The following is a 24,264-nucleotide window of genomic DNA, read 5'->3' as shown; positions in this document are numbered from 1 at the left end:
GCACACCCACACAAACAAGTGTTTAGAACTCTGAAATCCAGAGGAGTGTCCACTCAGGAGTGGGTTAAATGCTGGCAGTTTTAATGCAAATTAGATACATTTCATTTACTACTGTAAAGTGTATTTTTTAATAGATTGATGAAACGGCCATCCTCGCTGACTTAAATTAGTAGCGACATTCAATCTCAGTCTGTTATACCATGTTTCCTTAAGTTGTTAAGTAAAGGTATGTTAACTTTAATCTAAATGTATAGTGGGTGTATATTGTTTATAATTGGTATTTTTAGTTAGACCCATTGCACAGATTAGAATAGGTTTATTCCTGGAGGCTCCCATTGAGTGTGTACAGGGGTCCAGCCAGGTGGATGCACTGCCAGTTTTCATTTCCTTTATAAGTAAAAGGACTGCAGCAGAGTAGAGGATTCCCACCTATCCGACATCACCACTGCGATACCAGGATCTTTTGTTCTGTCAAAACATCAGGTGCCTAGGCAGGGGGGTTACATTACAAAGGCAGTTGTACACCTGCCTAAGGGTATGTCTACACTACGAAATTAGGTCGAATTTATAGAAGTCAGTTTTTTAGAAATCATTTATACAGTCCATTGTGTGTGTCCCCACACAAAATGCTTTAAGTGCATTAAGTCGGCGGACTGCGTCCACAGTACCGAGGCTAGCGTCGACTTCCGGAGCATTGCACTGTGGGTAGCTATCCCACAGTTCCCACAGTCTCCGCTGCCCACTGGAATTCTGGGTTGAGATCCCAATGCCTGATGGGGCAAAAACAGTGTCGCAGGTGGTTCTGGGTACATGTCATCAGGACCCACACTCCCTCCTTCCGTGAAAGCAATAGCAGACAATCGTTTTGCGCCTTTTTTCCTGAGTTACCTGAGCAGACGCCATACCACGGCAAGCATGGAGCCCGCTCAGCTGTACATCACTGTACATCTCCTGGGTGCTGGAAGACGTGGGACTGCATTGCTACACAGCAGCAGTTCATTGCCTTTTGGCAGCAGATGGTGCATTACGATTGGTAGCCATCGTCGTCGTATTCCTGGGTGCTCTTTTAGCTGACCTCGGTGAGGTCGGTCAGGGGCGCCTAGGCAGACATGGGAGTGACTCAGCCAGGTCATTCCCATCTTCTGCCGAGCACCCGGGAAATGACGATGGCTAGCACTCATACTGCACCGTCTTCTCCCGAGCACCCAGGAGATGTACGGTAATTCCCTGTAAGCCATGTCGTCAGTCGCCCCTCCCTCTGTCAGAGCAACGTCAGACAACTGTTTCGTGCAAAACCAGACGAGGAGGCGACGGCAGCATGGTGACGAGAGTGATGAGGACATAGACATGGTCATAGACTTCTCATAAAGTACGGGTCAGGCAATGTGCCCTGGCAATGTGCACATCATGCTGATGAGCTCTGCATGGTCACCTGTGCTGATCAGCTGGCCAAACAGGAAATTTTGCAAAAGTTTGCGAGTCTTTTCCTGTCTACCTGGCCAGTACATCTGAGTTGGGAGCGCTGTCCAGAGCAGTCACAATGGAGCACTCTGAGATAGCTCCCGGAGGCCAATACCGTCGAATTGTGTCCACACTACCCCAAATTCGACCCGTCAAGGCTGATTTCAGCAATAATTCACTCGGAGGTGGAGTAAAGAAATTGATTTAAAGAGCCCTTTAAGTCGAAAAAATAGCTTTGTCGTGTGGACGGGTCCAGGGTTAAATCGAGGTAACGCTGCTAAATTTGACCTAAAGTCGCAGCGTAGACCAGGCCTAAGATAGCTGAAGGCCCAGACAACCATTGGCAGGGAGGGATAAATTCCAAGTCAAAAAAAGGTAAAGGCTCCATTCCAAGAGAATGCTTCTCTTATGATTCAATGTGACTCCTGAATGCACAGTTCTAAATCTCTAATGAAGTACAGTTTGTTGTTGGAAGGAGCACAGAACTGAGAGCCAGAAATTCTTGAGTTTAATCCTAGCATCAATACCAACTCCCTTTCCCTATTTGTAAATTGGGGATAAATATCACTTATGTGCTTCAGAGGTGTCATGAGGATTAATTAGCATACCTTTGAGCTTTAAAAGTGAAAAAAAAACACTATCTAATTATATGAAATATTTTAAAAACCTGTAATTAAATGGTGTCAGTTTAGACACTCCCATATTTGTTCCCTCCTCACCACAGGATTAGTTAACTTATCAGTCATGACTGGTCTTTAAAACAGATTTTATTTAATGCACTTATGGCCATTTTTAATTTATATATACACAAACATGTTCAGTATATAAATAAGGATATACATGTTTAATTTGTGCTTCTATGGCTTAAGAAAAATGTTTATATAATTAAAAATATTGTGCATGGCCAGTATGTCTTTTTCAAACATTTGTTATGATATCCATGAACCAAATTATTTCAGAAAGGTGCTTGTTTCCACAGACTATGATGACAATGAAAAGCTATCTTTTTAAAAACTAGCCCATTTTCAAGGCCTGAGCTGAAGAATCAGTTTTATTTTTAATTTACATTTCTGAAGACTATTAAAAGAAATTTTTCTTGTTGACACTGCTTAAAACATCTCAGACAACTTGGCTTGAGCTTTTGAATTACATTTAACCTTTGAACAAGTGTAGAAATTTCACTCTAAAAGAACAATATTTGAAAGTGAGAGTGAAACAAGGAGCTTAGACTTCTTTCAAACCTGCATTTACCAGAGTTGTGGCTTTCTAGACTCTGGCACAGGAAAAAGAGAAGCCTGTATGGTGCAGACTACTCAGGAACTACCATCCATCAAATCTGGTTAAAATACAAACAGTATCTATGCACAATTCCCCCACTCCTCATTTCTGAACAATGTTTCTATCTTCAGTCAAATCTATGCAAACCACTTATTCAACCCATATTTTAGTACACTTCACATACATTTAAAATTTGTAAAAATATTCATACAATTAATGGTAGATCATTTAAAGCAGGGATCAGCAACCTTTGGTCTGCAGCTCGCCAGGGTAAGCCCCCTGGCGGGCCAGGCCGGTTTGTTTACCTGCCGAGTCTGCAGGTTTGGCCGATCGCAGCTCCCACTGGCTGCAGTTTGCTGTCCCACGCCAATGGGGGCAGTGGGAAGTGGTGCGGGCCGAGGGATGTGCTGGCCACGACTTCCCACCACCCCCATTGGCCTGAGACGGCAAACTGTGGCCAGTGGGAGGCGGGATCAGCCGAACCTGCAGACGCAGAAGGTAAACAAACCAGCCCGGACCACCAGGGTGCTTATCCTGGCGAGCCGCATGCCAAAAGGTTGTGCATCCCTGATTTAAACCTTTAAGTGTCATCTGATGACAGCATTAAGAGGAGGGGATGAGGGCATGGAAATAAAAATTTCAAATAAGAGCATGCTTTAATTTGTAGTAAGCAAAAATGGAATTGGTTCAGCCTATCAGAGTGCAGTGATTCTGTATGTTACCGACACAACAGCATGGTAATTAACTTCTATAAATGTAGTGAGAATTAAACTGAATTACTTTAGAGGCACCATTTGAATTATATAAAATTCACACATGGTCAAATTAACAGTCACAATTATATTATGTCTTTGATCCCTAAATGCTTCAAACTTATACCTGAAACACTTCATTTGCCAATAAATTTCAAACACCTTTTGGGGAGGAACGCTTATGCCTATTTAACAGTACACAGTAGCACAGGAATACAGGAATTGCCACATTGGATCACACCTGTGATCCATCTAGCTCAATATCCAAGTGGCCAGCACCAGATGCTTCAGAAGAAGTTGCAAGAAACACCATAGTGGGCAGATGAGGGTTAGGGTAACACTTTTTTGTGTAACCCACAATATAGTCTTTAAAAAATCACCCAGAAGCACGGTTACATACATCTTCCAAAATACTTTCCTCACATTAACTATTATAACTGGATATTCATGTTATCTATACATGTCCAATCACTCAAAATCTTGCTAAATTCTTGGCCTCAGCAACACCCTGTAGCAATGAATTCTCAAGTCAAGTGGTGTGAAGCAGCATTTGACCAGTTTTGAACTGGACACCTTTCAATAATCATTGTGTGCGCCCTTGTTCTGGTGCTTCCTGTCTCATAGAACAGAAACTCCTGAACTACCTTCTCTAGACCATGCATTATTTTGTATACATTTCTCATGTGTCCTGTTATTAGTTTCCTTTCTAAAATACACAGGCCAAATATTTTAAGTCTCTTCCTATGAGATTTTTTCCATGGTCCTATTCATTCTTCATACCCTTCTCTGAATCTCCTCAACTGCATCTCAAAAAGGATATTGCAGAATTAATCAGTACTGCAGACAGTACTCCAGATGAAGGCAAACCCCTAATTTGCACAACGGGATAATGTTTTCCTGTATCATTCTCCATCCCATTCCTTATGCATCCTAGAATTTTACTTGTTTTTTTTAAAGCTATAACTGCACACTGAACTAAGATCTTCACTGAGCTGTCCACAATGATGCCCAACTTTTTTTCCTGAGTCACTGCTGTTAATTTTGAACCATGTAATCTGTATGAATAGTTCAAGTTTCCCTTTAACACATATTACTTTGTATTTAATCAACACTGAGTTTCATCAGCCATTGTCTCTCCCATTCACCTGGCTTGGTTAGGCTTCTCTGGAGTTCCTCAGAATCGTCTCTGGTTTTGACTAACAAATATTTATTTTTGTCTTCTGCAGTTTTTGCCACCACACTGCTTACCCCATTTCTTCCAGATCATTAATCAACACATTAAAACACCAGTTCTAGTATGAAACCTCAAGTCATCCTGCAGTTAGTATTCTGCTTCCCTATGATGAAAAACGACCACTTTGTTTTCTGTCTTTTAGACAGTTTCTTATGCAGAATAATATTTTATCCCTCACCCCGGACAACAGTGTCTATAGCTTTTACCACAACACTACAAATTAGTCTCTTAGTTAACAGATTCTCTTTTATCCACCACCTCATACATTTAAAGAATTCTATCACATTGGCCAGACAACTTTCCTTTGTAGAAACCAATCTGCTTAGACCCTACCTATATCGTTTTCCAGGTGTGTGGGTTTTTAATTCTATTGTTAGAGTTTGAACTAATTTACAAGGTATAGAAGGCTTACTGGTCTGTAATTCTATGGATCTTTAAGAGAGTCTTTTATAAAACACAGGTGCAACATGTGTTACCCTCCAATCCTTTGGTGCAGTCAAATTTCTTAATGAGATTGCATGATTTTTCCTAGCCATTTAAACTGATAAGATCCTTCAGAACTCTTGGGTTTACATCATCTAGACCTAGAAAAACTTGTCCTGCATGATCTAGGTCAGGAAGTCCATTTGGAAGTTACAGATAAACCCTATATAGTTCTACAAATGAAGCCAACTAGGACAGCAGTATTATCATGTTAATTGTGCTTATCCAAGAGAGGGGAAGTTCCTATTTGTTAGCAAAAATATTTGTTTTTTTACTCAGTCCTTCAAAAAAAAAACACAACCAACCAAACAAAAAAAATGAGTGAGAGTTGGCAGGTATACAAGATCTTGGACCTCAGTTCTACAGTCCAGGCCATGTCTACAACTACAAATTTTTGCCAGAATTACTATGTTGGTCAGAGGTGTGATTTGTGACCCATACAGCTAGCTAGCTGTGGCGGCAAGGGCCCATTGTGTAGACACAGTCATACTGGCAAAATTGGACTTTTGCTGATTTAGCTTGTTTCCCTTGGGGGAGAAAGGGTAGGCACGCTAGAACTAGGAGTGTTGCTCTTTTGAGATGCATCCACACCAAGAGCACTTGGCTGGTATACCAGCAAACCATGCCTAGCATAGATTTGGCCTCATTTTAAAAGGATAGTATCTCAAACAGCACAATGATCGCACAAACCAGTTTTATAGGTTTAGAGCAATACTGACCAAGAAGGAGCCACTTACTGAACCATCAGCACTACCCTAAGTGTTCCTTGAAGGCCTTACAACCTGGTACTGACCCCAGTCAATGCTCAGGTAACCCGCTGGTTAGCATGTTATGTGCTCTCCCTTGTGCCCAAACCGCAACGGACAAGTCTGTTACAGCCCTCTGCCACAGAGCCTGTCTCTTTGGCTCAAGCTGTAGGGACTTGTGCCTTAACAAGTCCCCAGTTCAATCCCCAGCATCAGGCACTAAGGAAATGGGAGCTTGTCAGATAGGTAACACTTAGATTATGACACTTGACAAGAGAAAAAACAATAACCGTACCCTTGGCATTAACTCTGCTCTCTATAGATCCACATACCCAGGCCATGTCCAAGTTTTCTCTTTCCTCCCCCTTTAGACTTCCAAAATTCACTCTTCTCCAGGGAACTCCTCCCTCGTCTTGACTACCGAAGCCTCCTCTTTATCTTTGATACCTATGCTGTCCCCTACAGATCCATCCAAAGTGCGGCTGCCAAAATTATCTTCCTGGCTCAACTGTTCTGACCATGTCACCCCAAGATCACTCTCCATTTATTAAGAGGTTCAGCATAGTACTTTTAAGACATGCCATAATCAGATTTAGAAGCGACTTCTGCAAATGGTGCTGTAAACAGTGTTCAGCAGCATTCATCTGTGAACGGTTATCTTAATACAAAGGTGACTAGTGAAGTCCATGTATACAATAATGTTAGTAAACTGTCCATAGCAATACAAATACAGGAAACATGGCTCTGCATTAGAAACAGAGAGAGAGAGAGAGAGAGAGAGAGAGAGAGAGAGAGAGAGAGAGAGAGTGTGTGTGTATTATATTTTTTTATTATATATAAAATCACACCTGCTATAAAAGAAAAAAAGTTTGTTCTGGGAACTAGCTAAGTTCATTTTAAGGGCGAAAGGGATGTGACAGATTGGATAGTGATCTTACCCTTATTTTTGTCACTGTTAGCACTCAAAAATAATTGTTTAATAGGTTTTGTGGAACAGGTTTTTATATTTTTCAACATAAAAGTTTGAGTAAAGACCAGTTAAAACACTTCATGTTCTCTGGATTTGAGAATATGTGCAGCTGGAATACTAGAAAATTCTACTTTTTCTTAACAGAAACTTATTTACCAAGTTAAAATGGATACATCTTCTTAAAAATCAGAGACAGTTGTTTTGTTTTATTTTTTTAAACCCTTTTCTGATGTACCGGTCTTTTTCTTGTAAACCGTTCTTAACAGGGTGTAGTGGATCATTGGTTTGGCTTGTTTGGATTTGATGTAGGAAATACAACTTGTATATTCCTGCCATTGTTTGATTACTAGATAATTATATTGGCAATTAAAATAGGCTTATTGCTATAGTTTTCAGGCAAATGTAATTGCAATGCACACAAGCTGACAAACATTTTAGTTTTATAGATACTCTTAACCCATCCTACCCATACGCTTAAATGAACATTTTCAAAAGCTTGTTTAGTGCTTTACAACCTTTGTTTTCTTTTGTTTTTACTGTTTTGGTTTCAATATCAGTTTTAAAATAAACATTTAAAAAGGCATGTTAGAAGTTAAGTACTACCACTTGGAAGGGAACCCCACTTCAAACTGAATAAAGTGGCTGGTTTTTCTAGGTCAATGTATCCAGGATTAGTATAATTACAGTTTTAATTTTGTACAGCACCCCAGTTCTCTCTACTCTAGCCTCATCCTCTGACCCCTATACTGCTTTTGTTATTACTGTGGAGCTTCTCCTCTTCAACATCTTAGCCTCCTAGGACTTTAAGATGCTTGCTGCTCCTCTCCCAGCTGTCCTCTTACTTCTGACCCTTTTCCTCCTTTCGGCATCTCTCTCTTCTTCACCCCTTTTTCTATCACTGTAGGCTATCCCACCAACCTCCATGTCACTCTGACCCACAACTTGGGCATCACTTTTCACTCTTCCAATCCCTTGCCCCACCCATTAATGCTATTTCCAAATCCTTCTGCTTCTTCCTCCTCATCTTTAAAAAAAACAAAAAACAAAAAACAGTCCTTTAATTTTTTCCACCTTCACAGCCAACTCTCTCATTTCAGGTTCTCATTATATTCCATCTTGAGTACTACTCTCCTCTGGCCTCCCCCCTCCCGCAGCCCAGACAAAATGTTGCCACTAAATTCATATTCCTGGATCATTTAACTTCTTTCTCTGATTCCTTCCACTGGCTTCCCATTCAGTAGCCTATCATATATAAGCTTCTGGCCAACACTTTCAAAGCTCCACACCACTCCACCATTGTTCCCAACTTCACCTTTCCATCTGATTCTCAAAACAATCCCCACTGTGCTTTCTTCTTTGTGGCTCCCACCTGGAAGGCCCTCTCAGGTGGACCAAAATGTGGACATGGAAGATCCACTTGTGCTGTGCTGCTTACAGTGAAGCAAGTTGACTTGTACATACAAATTGCCTAGTCTTATTCCTTTTCCTCTGACATTTGTGTACTTGTTTGTCCTTGGATTGAAAGCTCCTATGAGCAGGGACCAATCCTCGTAAATATTTGGAAAGTCCTTACTACATACCGGGCACTATAGCAGAACAAAACCAAATGGCACTTTAATGAACAAAGTAAGTCAAATATGCTTCCTCAACGAACAACTGCACCTAATGTTCCTGCAATGGCGAGGCTAGAACAGTTTTTTGCCAATTGGCCTTATATCTTTAATACATTATCCTTTCCCATTTCCTCTCCTGACTCCAATGCAGAACAAAACCCAAAGAAAAGGACCACAGAAAACTTAATTTAATGAAAGAAAAAATATTAATATTGTATCTGTTTTTCTGCTTTTTAAAAGCGCCTTTGAAATGAAGCTACAGATAAGTAGAATTTCAAAGATTAACAGTAAAGAGAAAGTATCAAAAATATATTCAGTACGTTTACTGCAAAATAGGTATTCTTAATAAGATGGCTGTAGAAAGAAGAGCAGAAAAACAAATATGTAATCGTAATATGGATCAAACTACATTGCTACATTAGTTATATGATATTGCGATATAGATCACTCGTATTCCTTATACATGGTTTCTCTTGTAAATTAGCACTTTTTTTCCAAGCCATCTTAAAGTATTGGTAGACTAATGATCCACATTTACATACATTACCTGATTTTCTCAACTCCATACAAAAAACAACAACCCAACAATGAAGAAACTACAACGGGTGAACAAAGGAAGACAAGGAAAAGCAGTTGCTAAACTTACCATGGACTTGATTGATTTCTGAATTCTGAGAGAGAATTTCATCTGCTAATTTCTGAGCTGTTGGCAAAACTTCTGTGTGGTGCATTGTGATCAAATATTGTACAAACTTTTGTAGCTGGTCTCTGTTCATTTGAAAGAGTGTCTCTGAAATGGGAAGATGCAGTTTGACCTGATCTGGCTTGCGGATCCGGTATAAAGAGAGTGCGACAACGTGGGCACAGTAAAATATGTCCTTGTTTCCACAGCTACAGGTCACTGAGGTAATCTTGCAACGATCAAAGCTGATAGCTACCTTGCAAACAGTTTCTGGCTCCGATTGCATTGCAGGATCTGTCACCGTGCCGCTCAAGTGGAAACCTGTGCAAGAAAACAAGAGACCTTACATTATTCAGTAAAATGCTATAATCTCACTGTCAAGTACTTTTTCTTTTTAAACAAAGAAAAGCAATTATCTACTTTTGAGAAATGCAATGCATTTTTTTTTAAAAAGATCTAGCTTTCATGGCTACATATACAGAATAAGTTCTTTATTGTGTTCTAAATGCCTTTTTCATATCCAAGAAAGCCTACTGATGCAGTCAAAAAGCTTTTCAACAAGTATTTCTCCCCCCCCCTTGTATAAATGTTCATAAAAGCTTGGTAATCAACAAAACATTCACTCTGGCAAAAGAAATATAGAATGAAAGAGTTGAGCCTGATCACACCAGTGACAAGCTTCCCCAGTAACCTTGAAAATTCTTACAGCAGTAATTTTTTTCAACTCCACAGGTACAGACCACATCTAGCAGCAAGTTTTAACATTCTATTGGTAAGTGAGAGAGGTGCTCTCTAATTATATGGAGCACATGCCTTTTCATCAGAAACTCTGGAGTCCTAATTTCCCTTCTACCACTGACTTGCCATGCCAGTCACTTAACCTTTCTGTCTTTGTTTTATCATCAGTAAGCTGGTGTTAATGCTTACCCTCCCAGGGATGATGTGGTAAAATTAGTTAATGTTTGCACTGCACTCTGGAGATGGAAAGTGCTACAGTTACCAAAATATATGAAAAGCTATCCTTCTAATTCTGTGCTAGAATTAACATAATCAAATGCTTAGTAGTTTGCATTATGAACTCACTTTCCTCTGTACTGTGGTGGAGGAATGGGGAAAAGCAATGGGCCAGTCTTGTATGGGGAAAAAATTATTTGCTTCAATAGATATGTATAGCAAGTCCCCTCCACCTCCAAGTTGCCTGTTGCATCAGTATTATTACAAAGGTTGTACTTCTGTGAGTCTCTGCTCAACCCACCTTTTTCCCCCCTCATGAACACATAATTTTTAAATCTGCTAATATTTTATCTTCATTATTCCTTTATGCTGTACTTTAGTTTGTTTTGTTTATGAGCATGGAAATGGGTCTTATGTGTAACTAGCCAAATTCATCAACAGTATAAGCAAAAAGTGGGACTATTATAATGGAATTCACCCATAAACAGTAAATTTGGCTCAGAAAATTTTCTCCAAGACACTGGGATATATTGACTATCAAATGCCATATATCGGCATGAGCACTAGAAAAAGTTACTACCATATACATTTATTATAGCTGAGGAAAAATACCAAATACTCTTAAAACAAATTTTAAAAACTGATTTCAAACATTCTTCTTGAAATAAATATTGTTAGCAAACACCAACGGGGCACTACGTCAGCTGGAAAAATCGTGACACCGGCCAACAATGTTATGCTTGCAGTTGTTACAAGAAACCCTTCAAATTACGAGAACTGAGAGATTAGAAGAAACACTCCCTATTTTTTCCATTTGTTTACACTGTACATTTGACATCACTTTGCATAGTCAGCATCACTGTTTGGGTTACATTCAGTTCCATTAGTCTGGTACCTTCATCAGTGTCACATGCACACTCTAACCCAGGCTTTCTAGGACGATGTTTGCCACTTACAGCAGTAGCAGAGCTGACAGTGAAACCGAAGAGACAGTAAGCTAGAACATGCATGGAAAAGAAAGGGACGGGAGCAAGAGCAAGCCTCAAATAGGTTTTGTGTTGTTGCTCTCAGGTCCATCCAAAGCACTTAAATACAGAAGGGGAGTAGAAAACTTCCTAACTTTTTTTTTTTTTTAAAGGATTTAAAAAAACCAACAACATATTCAGGACATATTACTTTAATGTAATGGCTAAAATTTAGGCAGTTTCAAATACTGTATTTAAACAATGTGCTCCTTTACCACAGGTGAATACAAATCAGATCAGTCAGCTCAGCCGCTTTTATGGAGAGAGATTCTTCTTCTATCAAGTTCCTTATCTACTTTGGAGCTATTTCCAGTCTGCGTCGATGTACTTAGAAAATACCTAGAATTTGAATACTAATGGTGATGCAGATTAGGCTTAAGGGATACCATCCTACTCCTGCTGACATCAACTGCCAAACTCCCATCAATGTCAACAGGAATAAGATCCAATGTAAAATGGTCTGCAGAGCTGTTTGGAAAAACTTGTGCTACAAATGATCTTGCCTAATGTTATCAGTTTGACGTAACAACCTATAATTAATCTCAAAATTTAAACAGTGTTTTTTTGGGAAGGTGAAGGTCTCTTGAGAAATATTTGGATTAAAAATAAAAAACAGTATTTAAATTCCTACTCATTTTGGACAGACATACAAAAGGCACTTCTTTAGGACATCATAAATTTTTCCCAGTAAAAGTCTGTAAATGCTAACATTAGTAATAAGATTCTGGTCTGAACAATGGTAACACAGTAATACATTACACTTGTAGGATGACAGCAGGTTTAAACAAAAAAAGACTATCACATTTTATTGCAGCCTAAAATACATAAGTTCCTAATCAGCCACGTCTTAACATACTAGTGTTTAAGTTATGAAGCAATATTTTCCCCTCTTTTCTCTTTGTACATTAACAGCAAATGGATGAAGTTGAATATACATTGTCTAAAAAAGTTCACACACAGCAAGATCTATCTCAGAAGTACAGTTAGGCTGTAACAAATTTATCAACTGTTGCTCTGTGTTACCTTTTGAATGGGTCTCCCACAGCAATGCAAAATATTAAACAGTGAAATGATTTTGCTGCTCCATTTTCCCTCCTGTGCAGGTTCACCCTTTTAAAAACTAGCCATTCAATATCCTACATTGAACTCAGAGTACTAAAATCTAATTGACAGTTTGTAGCAGAAGTAAATAGACTTGCTATGCTTGTAGATGAAGGAAGACTACAACAACTTTTCATTTGCAGTAATGTATTTCCTGACAGGCAGAGAGATGTCCATACTCCTTGGAGGAGACCAAGGAACGGTTACTCCCAATGGAACTCCAAGATATTGACATTTCACTGCCTGTTGAGCCCCAGATGAATGGGAAGCCTCCACTGCTACAAACCTGTAATACTTTTTCACAGTACTTGCTTCTAAAGTTGCAATTTGAATCTTCTCTTAAAAAAATTTCATATGTTCCCTGATTTTCAATGTTTATTTACATCTATTTAGAAAATACAATACAGAAACTATAATAGTATCATTGATATTTGTTAGCCCATTTGTCAATCTGTTGACAAAAGGGTTTGAAGCAAATAAGTCTACATTCATTGCACATACTTGGCTCCAATAAATAGCTTGTTTCACCTTTTCCCTTCAGCGCTTGAATCATAGAATATCAGGGTTGGAAGGGACCTCAGGAGGTCATCTAGTCCAACCCCCTGCTCAAAGCAGGACCAATCCCTAACTAAATCAATTAATTGTTTTAATATCTTTAACAATAGCCTAGAACCAATAGTTAAAGACATCATGACATTTTACAATCTGCAAGAGCCTTGTGTTTTTGAAAAGTGTGCCTAGGAAGTCAGTTGAAGCATTTAGATGCATGTCAAATGTGGCTCATTTGCTATGTAATTTAACTTCTGTTTAAACATTCAGAGACAAACATTGACAAACAAAGAGCTGTTTGACTGCAGAAAAACAGTGATGTTAAATTACTGAAGTTTTCAGGTGCTATATTTCTAAAAGAGAACTGTGCCATGAAGGGCCATTAGTATAAAAATTTGAAGCAATCACTGCAAAATTACTTTGTATCTTTCAGCAGCCAGATTATAACTGTTAGTATCATATACTCCTACCTAACACATCCTTATAAAACAAAGTACTGTAGTAAATATTGAGTTTCAGATGATGCTTCACTCCACACTAAACATTTGAAAATAATTTCCACTGCCATATTATACTGAAGTATCCTCTGATGTACTCAAATTTGATATTCTGTGTTTATGAAAAGAAATTTGTAGAAAATAAAAGTATGTTCAAGTCTATGACGGATTTTACTTTTCTGTTGCTGAAGGATATAGTGGGATTGTAGATAAAGGCAGGGAGAAGGGAAAGGAATTTGATGCAATTTTATCTATTTATTTTAAAAAATTAATTTAGAATGTAAAAGCTTTGAAAATTCTACATGCACAATATACTATAGCTCAGCACTGCAGTTACCATAAAATGGTACCATTCTGGGCAAAAAAGAAAACATCTAAAATTAGAAGCCTGTTCCAAGTGGGCAAGGATGCACTAGTTGATGACATACAATCAGATACACTGGCTTTCCTTTATAATAGTTGGTGGAAGAATATTGTCTCTCAGGTAATCACTGGTTATTTAACTTTTGAGCCCCATATTCACACTTATTTATAAATGACATAGGGTAAAATATCACAATTTTAAGTACACTTTCCCTTTAAAAACATGTCTAGTTTAAACCCCCTTTTCGGAGAAGAGAGCTACTCTTTAAGTCCAATTATAAGAAAAAAACTACACCTGAATTATACAAATTAAAAATACATCTTTACAATTGAGAATTTTGATGGCATAAGCCATTCTAAGCTTCACTATCCTGGTTTATACAGTTACCAGAAACCTTTGATTAAAATACAACCAGAGATCACCACTGGGTGTAGTTTATTCTTTCCAGAAAATATAAGAATGTCAGAACTGGATTACTGAAATATCCTAAAGATTAAAAAGTGATTTTGAATAGCTTGCTGTAATGTGCCTCCAGAGAACACTATCACACTGCATCCAATATGCATTCATTATCTTAAAACTGAAATGAAATGTACCAGCAACAGCATTTGGACAACACAGCCTTTTCTTAAAATTGATCTGTTAACCCCCTAAATGTTTCCAAGTAGCAAACAAGGATTACCTATATGGCTCCCATAAAGGTAAACAGAAAATGTATAGCTAAATCCCTGCACACAGTTCTGAAGATGAATGAGATGGTAGAGAAAGGAGATAGATGTGCACTGCAGTTACTTATTATAGGCCTTTCTTCTTGGGAGAAAAAGTAACAGTAAAGGCAAGGAAGAATTTAAATGAGCCTGAGCTAAGAAATAGGGATTTTCTCTAGAGAGCCCAATGTGAAGAATCCTCTCTTACACAATTTTAAAGTGGGTTTATCAGAATCATACTATCCATCTCAAATGATCATTTAAAATGGTATTAGCAGGCTGGTCTGCCAGATAAGATATGAATACTGTAGCTCTTGGCACATTCATTACTACTGTGTGGACTAAAAAGCACATGACAAGTAAGCTTTTGCCTCACCACCCCTCTCAAACCACTACCATCCTTATGGAAAATAGTTCTTGAGTTTCCATTATCCATTTTTCAAAACTCGGCAACTGACTGGTTGTTATTTTTTCCAGGGCAAATAAGAGTTTAGATGACATTCACCATCTGTCCAATTTACTCTTTTAAAGGTGGAAATGGTTTTAAATTAAAGAGTACAAAGACATTTCCTAAACTAAATTTTGTGTGAACTTTAATATACCCTAAAAGAAACAAATTTAATTTCCAAGTTAAAAACCTGTATGCCAACACTCCACCTGGAGCTAATTTAATGGACAATTTATAAAACAGAGAAAGTTGTGGTTTAAAATGGAAACTACTTCCAGCCATAGTACCTTTATACCAGCATGTTCAAGATAACTTGGAGAGAAAGAAAGGTTAAGCAGCAGCACATAAGGTGTTTGTTGTATGTGACAAATATTCAGTCTGGGGTAGTTTATGTCTTGAAAATACGTACCGTCTAGAATAAGTTTTGCATCACTACTGAACTGCACCCAATACACACTAAAGATGGAGTCTTGTCACAGAAAATATAAAGAAGATAGCTATGATTTAACATGTAAAAATTCCCCACATGCCAGAAAGAGGGTGGATTACAACAGTAGATAGCACCACAGGCACACTTCACTGACAGCTTGAAAGTTCATCCTAAAGCTTTTTTGGAAGTGAGCATGGCAGCTCAATAACAACATTAACACAATAACTACATCAGTGGACCTCAAACAAGCATCAGACCCCAGCATCATGAGGTTTTCCCACCTCATACAGAAAGCCAGGTGTATGCAAAATGTGGCTGGTGACTGAATTTTTACCAAGACTTTCCTCAAAGTCTGTGCCCTCAGACCTCCAGGCCTGAGAATTTTACAACTGCCTACATGCATTACAGGGGCTTTCACCCTCCTCTAAAACACAGTGATGTAACTCTGATTATAGCATTTCTGTTTAAAAAAGTGACCTTGGTTTACAGAGCAAGTGTCTGATTTTTGTTACTGGCAATGAGACTCAGAAGAAAACCGTTTTTTATTTTTAAACCACAGTCTTTAATAAAAGGAAGTTTGCCATGACTTATCAATGACTACTAAAAGCTCTTGATAAAGTTTTAGCCCAACATCCAAAAAGAATTGTTATTTCTAGACTAAGGTAAAATGCTGTTTTCTACAGACGTGCACACACCAGATTTGTCATTGCTCTAAATCCTCACATCCAATAGAGCTTTCACATTCTTCTCAGAACTATACCTTGTGTGTACGCACCCTCTAGGATTCTTTCAAGTTCCACTCCTTATCTTCTGGCTAAATAGTACGACTTCTGTAACCACTCCCACATCAGCCATGGCGGTCACCACTGAGGAAGGAGAGCAGCTTCCTCAGTACTGCTCTCAGCCTGGAGAACAAGAGACATAGGCCAGATCTACACTACCCAGTTAGGTCAATGGTCAATCGCCTTCCATTGATCTATTTGTACATATGCCTATGCTCAAATTTCTCTCCAGATGAGTGCCCCATTACAGTGATGCAGCAAAGCCACTTCTCCAAATGGTATTGAGCCACAGTCGACCTACAGATGTCGATGCAGTGTGAATGTAGACACTCCATTACCTACATCATCCCGAACAGTCCTCCAGCAGCTGTACCACTATGCCCCATTCCCTATTACAGGGACTGCTCTGGTCACAACTGTGAACTCCACTGCCCAGGGGTTATGGCAAGGGCAGCCACCTTCCTCTTTAAAAGAATCTCCACATATTTTTGTACCGTCTCTTCCTGATTGCCCTCTTTGACAAGCACACCAAGAAGCTCTCTCTCATTATGTGCAACTGCCCAACTGGCAATGTCAGCACCATACACTAGATGCTCTCCTGCCTTGAGCAGACAGGACATACTGGACTGCCTGGGCCTGCAGGAAGAAGAGGTTGTACAGGCACAATTACAGACCAGCCACTGAAATGTGGCCATCTACAAAAAGACTACATGGAGGATGCATGTGAAGGGATACGACAGGGATCAGCAGCAGTGCCATGTGAAAACGAAGGAACTGCAGCAGGCATACCACAAATTGATCTGGTGCTGAGCCGCATGCTTTTACAAGCTTCATGCCATACTTGGTAGAGACCCCATTAGCACCCCACAGACCATTGTGGATACCTCAAAAGAGGCCAAGATTTAGAGACCTGCCATGGACAGCAGAGTAGAGGGGGAAGGATGTGGTGGAGGATCCAGCTATGGCACGAGCCAAGACCTGTTTGAGCCTCTGCCACAGAATATCCAGTTCTGCCAGTCGAACATGGATGAGCCCAATGAAAAGGAAGAAGAGGGCAGGTGGCGCACTTTGTTTTTGTACATAGGGATGTTCTTTGTATCCTCTTAGGACTCAATGAAACTTTCATGGAGATACTCTTCAATTCTCTCCCAAAGTTTTCTAGGAACGGCTGCCTAATTTCTTTATCCATGGTAGGACACTTCCCCATGCCACTCCGCAATGAGTTCGGCTGGCACCACTGCAATAAACAAGATAGCACCAATCGGGCCCAGACAGCTTCGGGACACCAGTAGCAGCCATGCTCTGTGCCTTTGTGGCCCTCAGGAGTGAGATGTCAGCTAAAACCACCCCCTCCCCCACGATACATAGTCCAATATTCAGTGTCATTGCCCTGTACCTCTGCCCATGGAATAGGGACTGAAATGTCTTCCCCCTTTTGCCCCTGGTAGGCCATACTCACCATGGCTGGGGCTGGGAAGTGGTGCTGTGGAGAGGCGCTCCAAAGCTGAATAGCAAATAAGCTTGTCTCACTGAAAGTTTTTATGGGAATAAGAGAGTAGTGTTTTGGCAGCTTTTCCCCGTTTGCCCCACAGATATTATGCAGGACACAACAAGTAACTAAAAGCATTGAGATACTTTTCTCACTGAGATCCAATCTTGTTAGGAAGCACTGCCAGTATCCCTTTAATCTACAGAAAGTACATTAAACTTCACTACATTAAACTCTGCACTAGCTGAGATGGTAGTTGAATCTTTAGTTGGTGCTGTTGAGGTGGCCAGCACAGGGCATCACGAGCTATGGGAACAAGGACCAGGCTGGGTCCCACAGAATCACTATTAGCATTTCGATGTTGCCAGTGATAATCCTCCAGTCAAGAAAGAATGTCCCTGCTTGCAGCTTTCTAAACAGTCCTGTGTTCTTAAAGATGCAAACATCACCTTCCCTGACCTGCCAACTCTTATCAGTGAAGCATCCCTGGTGATTCACCAACACTTGCATAACCATAGAAAAAATAGCCCTTTCTGGTGATATATTCTGTTGTAAGGTGGGCTGGTGCTGAAACAGGGCTATGCATGATGTCTATCAACCCACTACTGTTTGGGAACTGCATTGCTGCAAAGTTCCATTCACTATGTCCTGCACATTGCAGAAGGCCATGAACAATCTTATACACTTGCATGACAATGGCCCCCCATGTGGATTTTCCAACACCAAAATGATTTCCCACTGACTGGAAGCAATCCGGCACTGCAAGCTTTCAGAGTGCGATAGCCACTCACTTCTCCACTCTCAGTGCAGCTCTCATTCTGGTGTCTCTGCCCTGAGGGCTGGGGCAAGGTTGACACACAAATCTAGGAATGTGGCCTTTTACATCCAGACGTTCTGCAGCCACTGCGCGGCACTCCACTGTCTGTAGGTGCTCCATAAATGTCACCAACAACCTTGAAATGTTTTTCTCTATGTCCCTTAGCAATCTGTCCTCAAATAAAAGAGTCACATCCCCTGTTACTGCAGTTCTTCCTTTGGGTCTGCAAATACAGGAGAGGCACGTGTCTTATACTTGCAATGGTCATGAGAACAGTACAAAGCTAAAGCTCTCCAGGCTCCAGGCTTCTGTTAGAGAGGGCACACCCCAAAAATTGCCATGCAGGTTTGAGAGATTTGAGAGTCATTTCTACCCCACAACACACGGCTAAAACTGCCCAAAAGGAATTGTGCTGGACAGCAGCACAGGGCATACTGGGATACCTATCCCGGTGCACTGCACTTTACACTGACACAAGCACACCTGGTAAGTATGCACAGGGCTGAGACAAACAGCAAAGTATGCATGTACACAAGCGATAAGCTAACCGCAGCAGCTGTATGCCAACATAACTTGTGTCAACTGAAGTTTGTAATGTAGATGTGGGCTTAAGTTTTACTGGCACGGCAATGTCCATGTGAGCTGTGATTATTTTTTAAACTGACATTGTCGTGCCAGTAAAAGCCAGAGAGTACATCCAGTTATACCAGCATAGCTTATATCTCTTTGGCAAACAGAAATAACCTATAAAACTGCGTCTACTGCTTATACTGTGTCTCCATGAGGTGGGGTTTGCTAGCAAAGTTAAAGCAGCAAAACTTTCAAGTATAAACAAGGAAGTCTAAGGATGGAAGTCAAACATTGGTCTTCTGGACAGCAGTATAGATCTCTAGATCTCCAGACTGGTTTCTTGGTAAAAGGTTTTTTGTTGTTATTGTGACATGGGAACAGGTAAAACTAATGTTGCATCCTTAAAAATCTCACTGGATTGCACATCTTGTAATAAACTATAAAAACCAACCAAACAAAGGAGAACTTTGTTTGGAGATATACCTACCAAAGAAAAATATTTTGTTTTTTTACTTCCCTCATCATAACCTAAGAATAAAGTGGTTTTGTCATCTCTTGCTTCTTAGTTTTCACATCACACATATTTGTAAAATGCCAATAATTGCCACAGCAACCGTTTGCAATATCACAAATAGGGGACAAAGACAGCAAGTGCAGAAAAAGCAGCAAGATCAAGTGAACGCAAACTAAAAATGTTACTTTCCCTTAAAATATCCTTAAAGTAACATGACAAGGAAAAAAGTTAGTGTTATTAAATAAAGGATAAATTTTTACCACTGTCAGCAGCCCTAAATATCTTAGAAAATGGTTTGCCTGACAAACAGACAATATGGGGAATATTTTTAGGAAAGTTGCTGTTTACTTTCCTAATGATAACTGAAAATGTTCTCCCTATTTCAGGCCTATCAGTTACAGCCCTATTTAACATGTAATCTTTTTTGAAGTGAAGAGCCAGTGGGTCTGCAGCCCACTTTCAGACACAAATAAATACCCCTTAACCAAGCAAGCAATCACCTCTCCCTCTATGAAAAGCCAATTTTTTAAGCTGAAATGTGAACAAACAAAAAAAGTAATAACGGGTTTTTAAAAACAGAGAAAAAAGTCTAAAGATAGATCCATTTAGTAGTTGAAATCAGTTAAAAAAATCAGTGGGGTGGATTTCTCTCAACTGCTTTTAAAAGATGCCATATCATTCAAGACCAATATTTGAGAGTAATCTTGGGTGTGTCTTGTTTCTGAGGCTAAAGGAGCTTATGAATATTATGAAAGAAACACACAATCTTGAAGAGGGAGGGAAGTGATGTAGAGAAGGAAAACCCTCAGAAATAATTTCCTGATTGACTCTCAGAATGGTCTCAGCTTTGAATGTCTCCCATTCTCTTGATGAAGGGCCTGATTCAACTCCCACTGAGGGGGTGGGGAGAGAGAAGTAGTAAGATACCAGCATTAATATATTGTTGAGCAATAAAGGTATTTAGGCTAATCCAACCACAAGTAACCCTTTGCTATTACAGTAAGTGAAGATAGTGTTCTTAAGAGAATAATTATTTAGCACACAATGTTGCCTATAAGTTTAAGTATGCGTAACACTAATATAGTTAAAAACACTGACCTTCTGTCAGGAAATCTGCTATAGTCTGCTTAAAAGCAAACAGCCACTCCCATTCCAATTCCTATTAATGGGCTATGTCATTTTCCCCTAGCTAAAAATCAATGGTGTGCTTATGACTGATGAAAAATGGTATTTAGCAGCTCCTGGAAAAAAGGAGGCACCCCCAGAGAGCTTCCAAATGCTGCTATATTTCCACCCTTCTCTTCTGCATACCTATTTTTATAGAACTACCCAGGCTGTTTGTTATAAGTCTTTTCAGATTTGTCAAATAATTGAAAGTTAATGTTTTTCTTTTTGTTTAGAGCAAGTTATTCATTTACAGTATGTTGTTCATGCAATAGCCAGAATATACACTGAATTCCTCTTTAAGTTATATAACACACTCAAGATGGATGCAGGAAGAGGAGAGATATTTTTAAAGTGTTACTATAGTAAGCTCATTGTGATAGACTTGGGAGTTTAAGAATGGGCTCAATATGGGATGTAAGTTTCCACAGCAGAGATGCTTACTGTAACTTCCTCCGGTCATTATGCATTACAACAGATTCCAGAAAAAATAAGGAAGAACTATGTAAGCTTTCCTGACAGAGCAGTTCAGAAAAGATCACTAACACCAAAGCACTGAAAGAGCAGCCAGATAAAAATCTGTCAAAACTCAACATCACAGCTGAGTCAGTCCAGAATAGCTGTTGCAAACATTTTGCGGAAAGGCAGTCTCTTTCTAGCTGTAGAATGCTTAGCACAACAGGGCCCCAGTCCTGATTGGAATATCTAGGCCCCACTATAATATAAACAAATAAATTGTAAGGATGCATGCAATGGTCATTTATACCACAAACCAGAGTGACAGCACTAGCATACAACATTAACTCACACAATAGCAGCTAGTTTTCACAAAATGTGCTCACAATCTCTTGCTGCTCAATAGAAGTGTTTCCATATTGTATAAAACAAACAAACAGTCTCTTCCTGGTATTTAAAATCAAGAAGATCGCTAAAACTCTGGATATAAAAACCCACACCAAAAATGGTAATTGTTGGGTGCATCAGAACACTAGACAGGAAACCCAAGTCTGATTCTAGCTCCTACAGTACATCTTATTTTAAGATATATACTTTAAAGATGTAGACGTTTAGGGATCAAGGAGAAGACAAAACCAAACTAACACCAGCTGCTATTGCTGAACTGCACTTAAAATATAAATGCTGAAGTGTAGCAAAGTTTTAAGAGAAATGTCTTGTGTTCACCACACCCATAATTTTCTGATAGCTTGGGGTCCTGGGAGCCCAATCCACAAAGCAGAGTACAACAGTCTTTCCCTCCTAACAAAGTACTCTGACATTTGTGCTGCTACTCCCTAAATATAGGCCTCTCAAAACATTCCTGCCATTCTACCATGCTGGCACACTACCAGTCACAACTCAAGACTGCTCCTTAGACACTTCAGAAGGGATTTAAGAAATTTAATTCAAAAAAAGGTAAACAGGAGCCAGTCACCTAGTACTTGGGTTACTGTCAATGGCTTTATTCCACAACTGGCTACTCTTCTAAAAAATATCAGGCATTTACATGCCTTGAATGAGTTGACATACTAGAGCTGTCTGCCCAGTGCCAAGAAATCCTTAGGAATGTACACCCTCTACTTTAGGGTATCCCAAACCTTAATTACCAAGGGGGAGAGGAGGGGAGAGACAGCTAGCCATATTTAAGTGATTTGCCCATGTTGACCCAGAATTAGTGGTCCATTTGCCATTTTTTTAAAACCTATTAAGCAGATTTAAATGTCCTGGGAGATGCAGTGTCTGCTATACATCTCCACAACCACAGTGGACAATAGTAGCTACATAGCAGCCTGCTTTCCTTGTAAGAAGTGACCCAAAACCCAAACCTGAAGTGCAGAATGTATAAGTGGGAACAGTTAAGAAATCCCAGTTCCACAAAGTGAAGAGAGCCAAAAAAGTCACTTTGCAAAAGTTTTCTGTTCAGAACAAGAAAGTTTCAGGTCTAACTTATTCAGGTTCTTATACACAATCCACAATCACAGTACTTGAATGCGTAACAGGCTATGCTGACTAAACACCCCCTTGCTCACAGGCTGGTCGAGGGCACCTGCAATAAAATGCAACTTATTTTTCACTCAGTGCACCACATGAGGAAATCTAAACTCTCTGCAGACTGTGGCAGAGCAAGAGCAAAGACCCTGTCAAAGAAGAGTTTGGGGGGGGGGGGGAGAGAAGAAATGTTAACAAGGGAGGGGGAAAAAAATACTGGGAAATTAAACCAAAAAAGCAGCTTAAAAGAAGTAGAACAAATTATACATCGAAAGGAAACTGGAAGTGAACCAAGGAACATTCCAAGTTCTCGGGGGGGGGGGGGGGGGGAATTATACAAAAAACTAGTTTGCTTTAAAAAAGTGTTTATATAGACTTAAAAATTGAATGTGAAGGTGTGGGAATTTTCCTCTCAAAGATCTTTTCTCCACTGCCATGATGCTGAGTAGCACATCTTTGGAGTTTTAAGAACAAACAGTATGCCGCTGCTTCAGTAAGGTTATTGTGGATCTGACTGAAAAACAGTTTAAAACAATATACAATCAAAATATGGGACAGTGGAATTTTTTATTAAATTGATGTCAGCTGTATCATGTTGTGTTCTCATAATGAACGTCAATAGCTAGATTTAGACAAGTTTAAAATTAAATACTGATTAGTCTTGTATAACAACATCTTAGAGGTTCAATGGAGGTCCCAGTTCTATTTGAGCCAAGAGTACAGCAAAATAACCTCAGAACAGTGTAGAAAACTATCTTGCATTGGTAGGCAAATGGAGTAGGGGTGACCTAATATAGTAGGGCCATTTTCTGTAATTTCATCATGGACTACTAATTAGAGAACTGAAAATCAGGCCCTTAACATTTAGAGATGTCAACACCACAGCTCCTCCACTGATTTCAGCGGGTAGTTGTAATGCTCAGTACTTCTGAAAAATCAGGCCCCTAAACAGAAAGGTCTTCCTCCCCTTGAGCCAGTTCTCTTGATTTCACTGTATTTTTTTTTATTCTGAAAGGGTACTTGTGTCTTCAAGGTACAGTATCACCTAAAAGAACAACAAAAGTAAAGGCTCCAGTCCCCTTTTGGAAATCTTCCCCTTTAAATTTCACTCTATCAGAATAAATCAGAGGAAAGATCTGGGCCCCAAGCCAAAGGGTTTTCTGTTTTTCATACAAAAAAAATCACCCAACCTCTCTTCCAACAGGAGGCAAAAGACTGTTTAACTTAGAGTGGAGTAATAGAGAGAGCCAAGAAGTTCCGTGACTGCAATATGATCAGGTTATTTTTACCTGTTGAAAAAGAGTTTAAATAGATTGTATACCATAACAAGGTAGTTTAGGCTACATGCATCAAGGCTTGTAGGGTACAATACTTTATCATCTGGTCTTTCCCATACATGTAGCCAAACAGGAGATTTCTTCCACAGATAATGTATGTGGGAGTTACCAAGAGCTGCAAACACTACCAACCACTTCATTTATTCGCTTTTCCCACTTGTAACCACAACGTTTTAATACAGAACTGACAGATGCCCTATTATGCCCGCTGTACATCATCTTCCTCCAGGCAAATCTCAGCAGTCCAGATTTGTAGAAGTGGTGTTCCAGAAGGACCTGTTCCTCACATGGACTGCAGTAGTTTCAACTGG

General features: G+C 39.6%; 1 protein-coding gene across 8 annotated transcripts in view; it reads right to left on the bottom strand.

The window, feature by feature from the left end:
• The window catches only part of ZSWIM6 (zinc finger SWIM-type containing 6), a 155,299-nt gene that overhangs the window by 68,335 nt on the left and 62,700 nt on the right, over positions 1 to 24,264 (bottom strand). For 7 of the 8 annotated variants that reach the window (XM_039543937.1, XM_039543935.1, XM_039543938.1 and 4 more), the window contains exon 2: positions 9,184 to 9,540. In XM_039543937.1, the coding sequence (XP_039399871.1) occupies positions 9,184 to 9,540 (357 nt within the window). Of the gene's footprint in view, positions 1 to 9,183; positions 9,541 to 16,054; positions 16,089 to 24,264 lie in introns of those variants that run through there. The other variant, XM_039543943.1, reaches the window with a different exon arrangement.

Source organism: Mauremys reevesii, linkage group 6 (assembly GCF_016161935.1).
Source record: "Mauremys reevesii isolate NIE-2019 linkage group 6, ASM1616193v1, whole genome shotgun sequence".
NCBI lineage: Eukaryota > Metazoa > Chordata > Testudines > Geoemydidae > Mauremys > Mauremys reevesii.
This window is presented reverse-complemented; position numbering and strand designations above follow the sequence as displayed.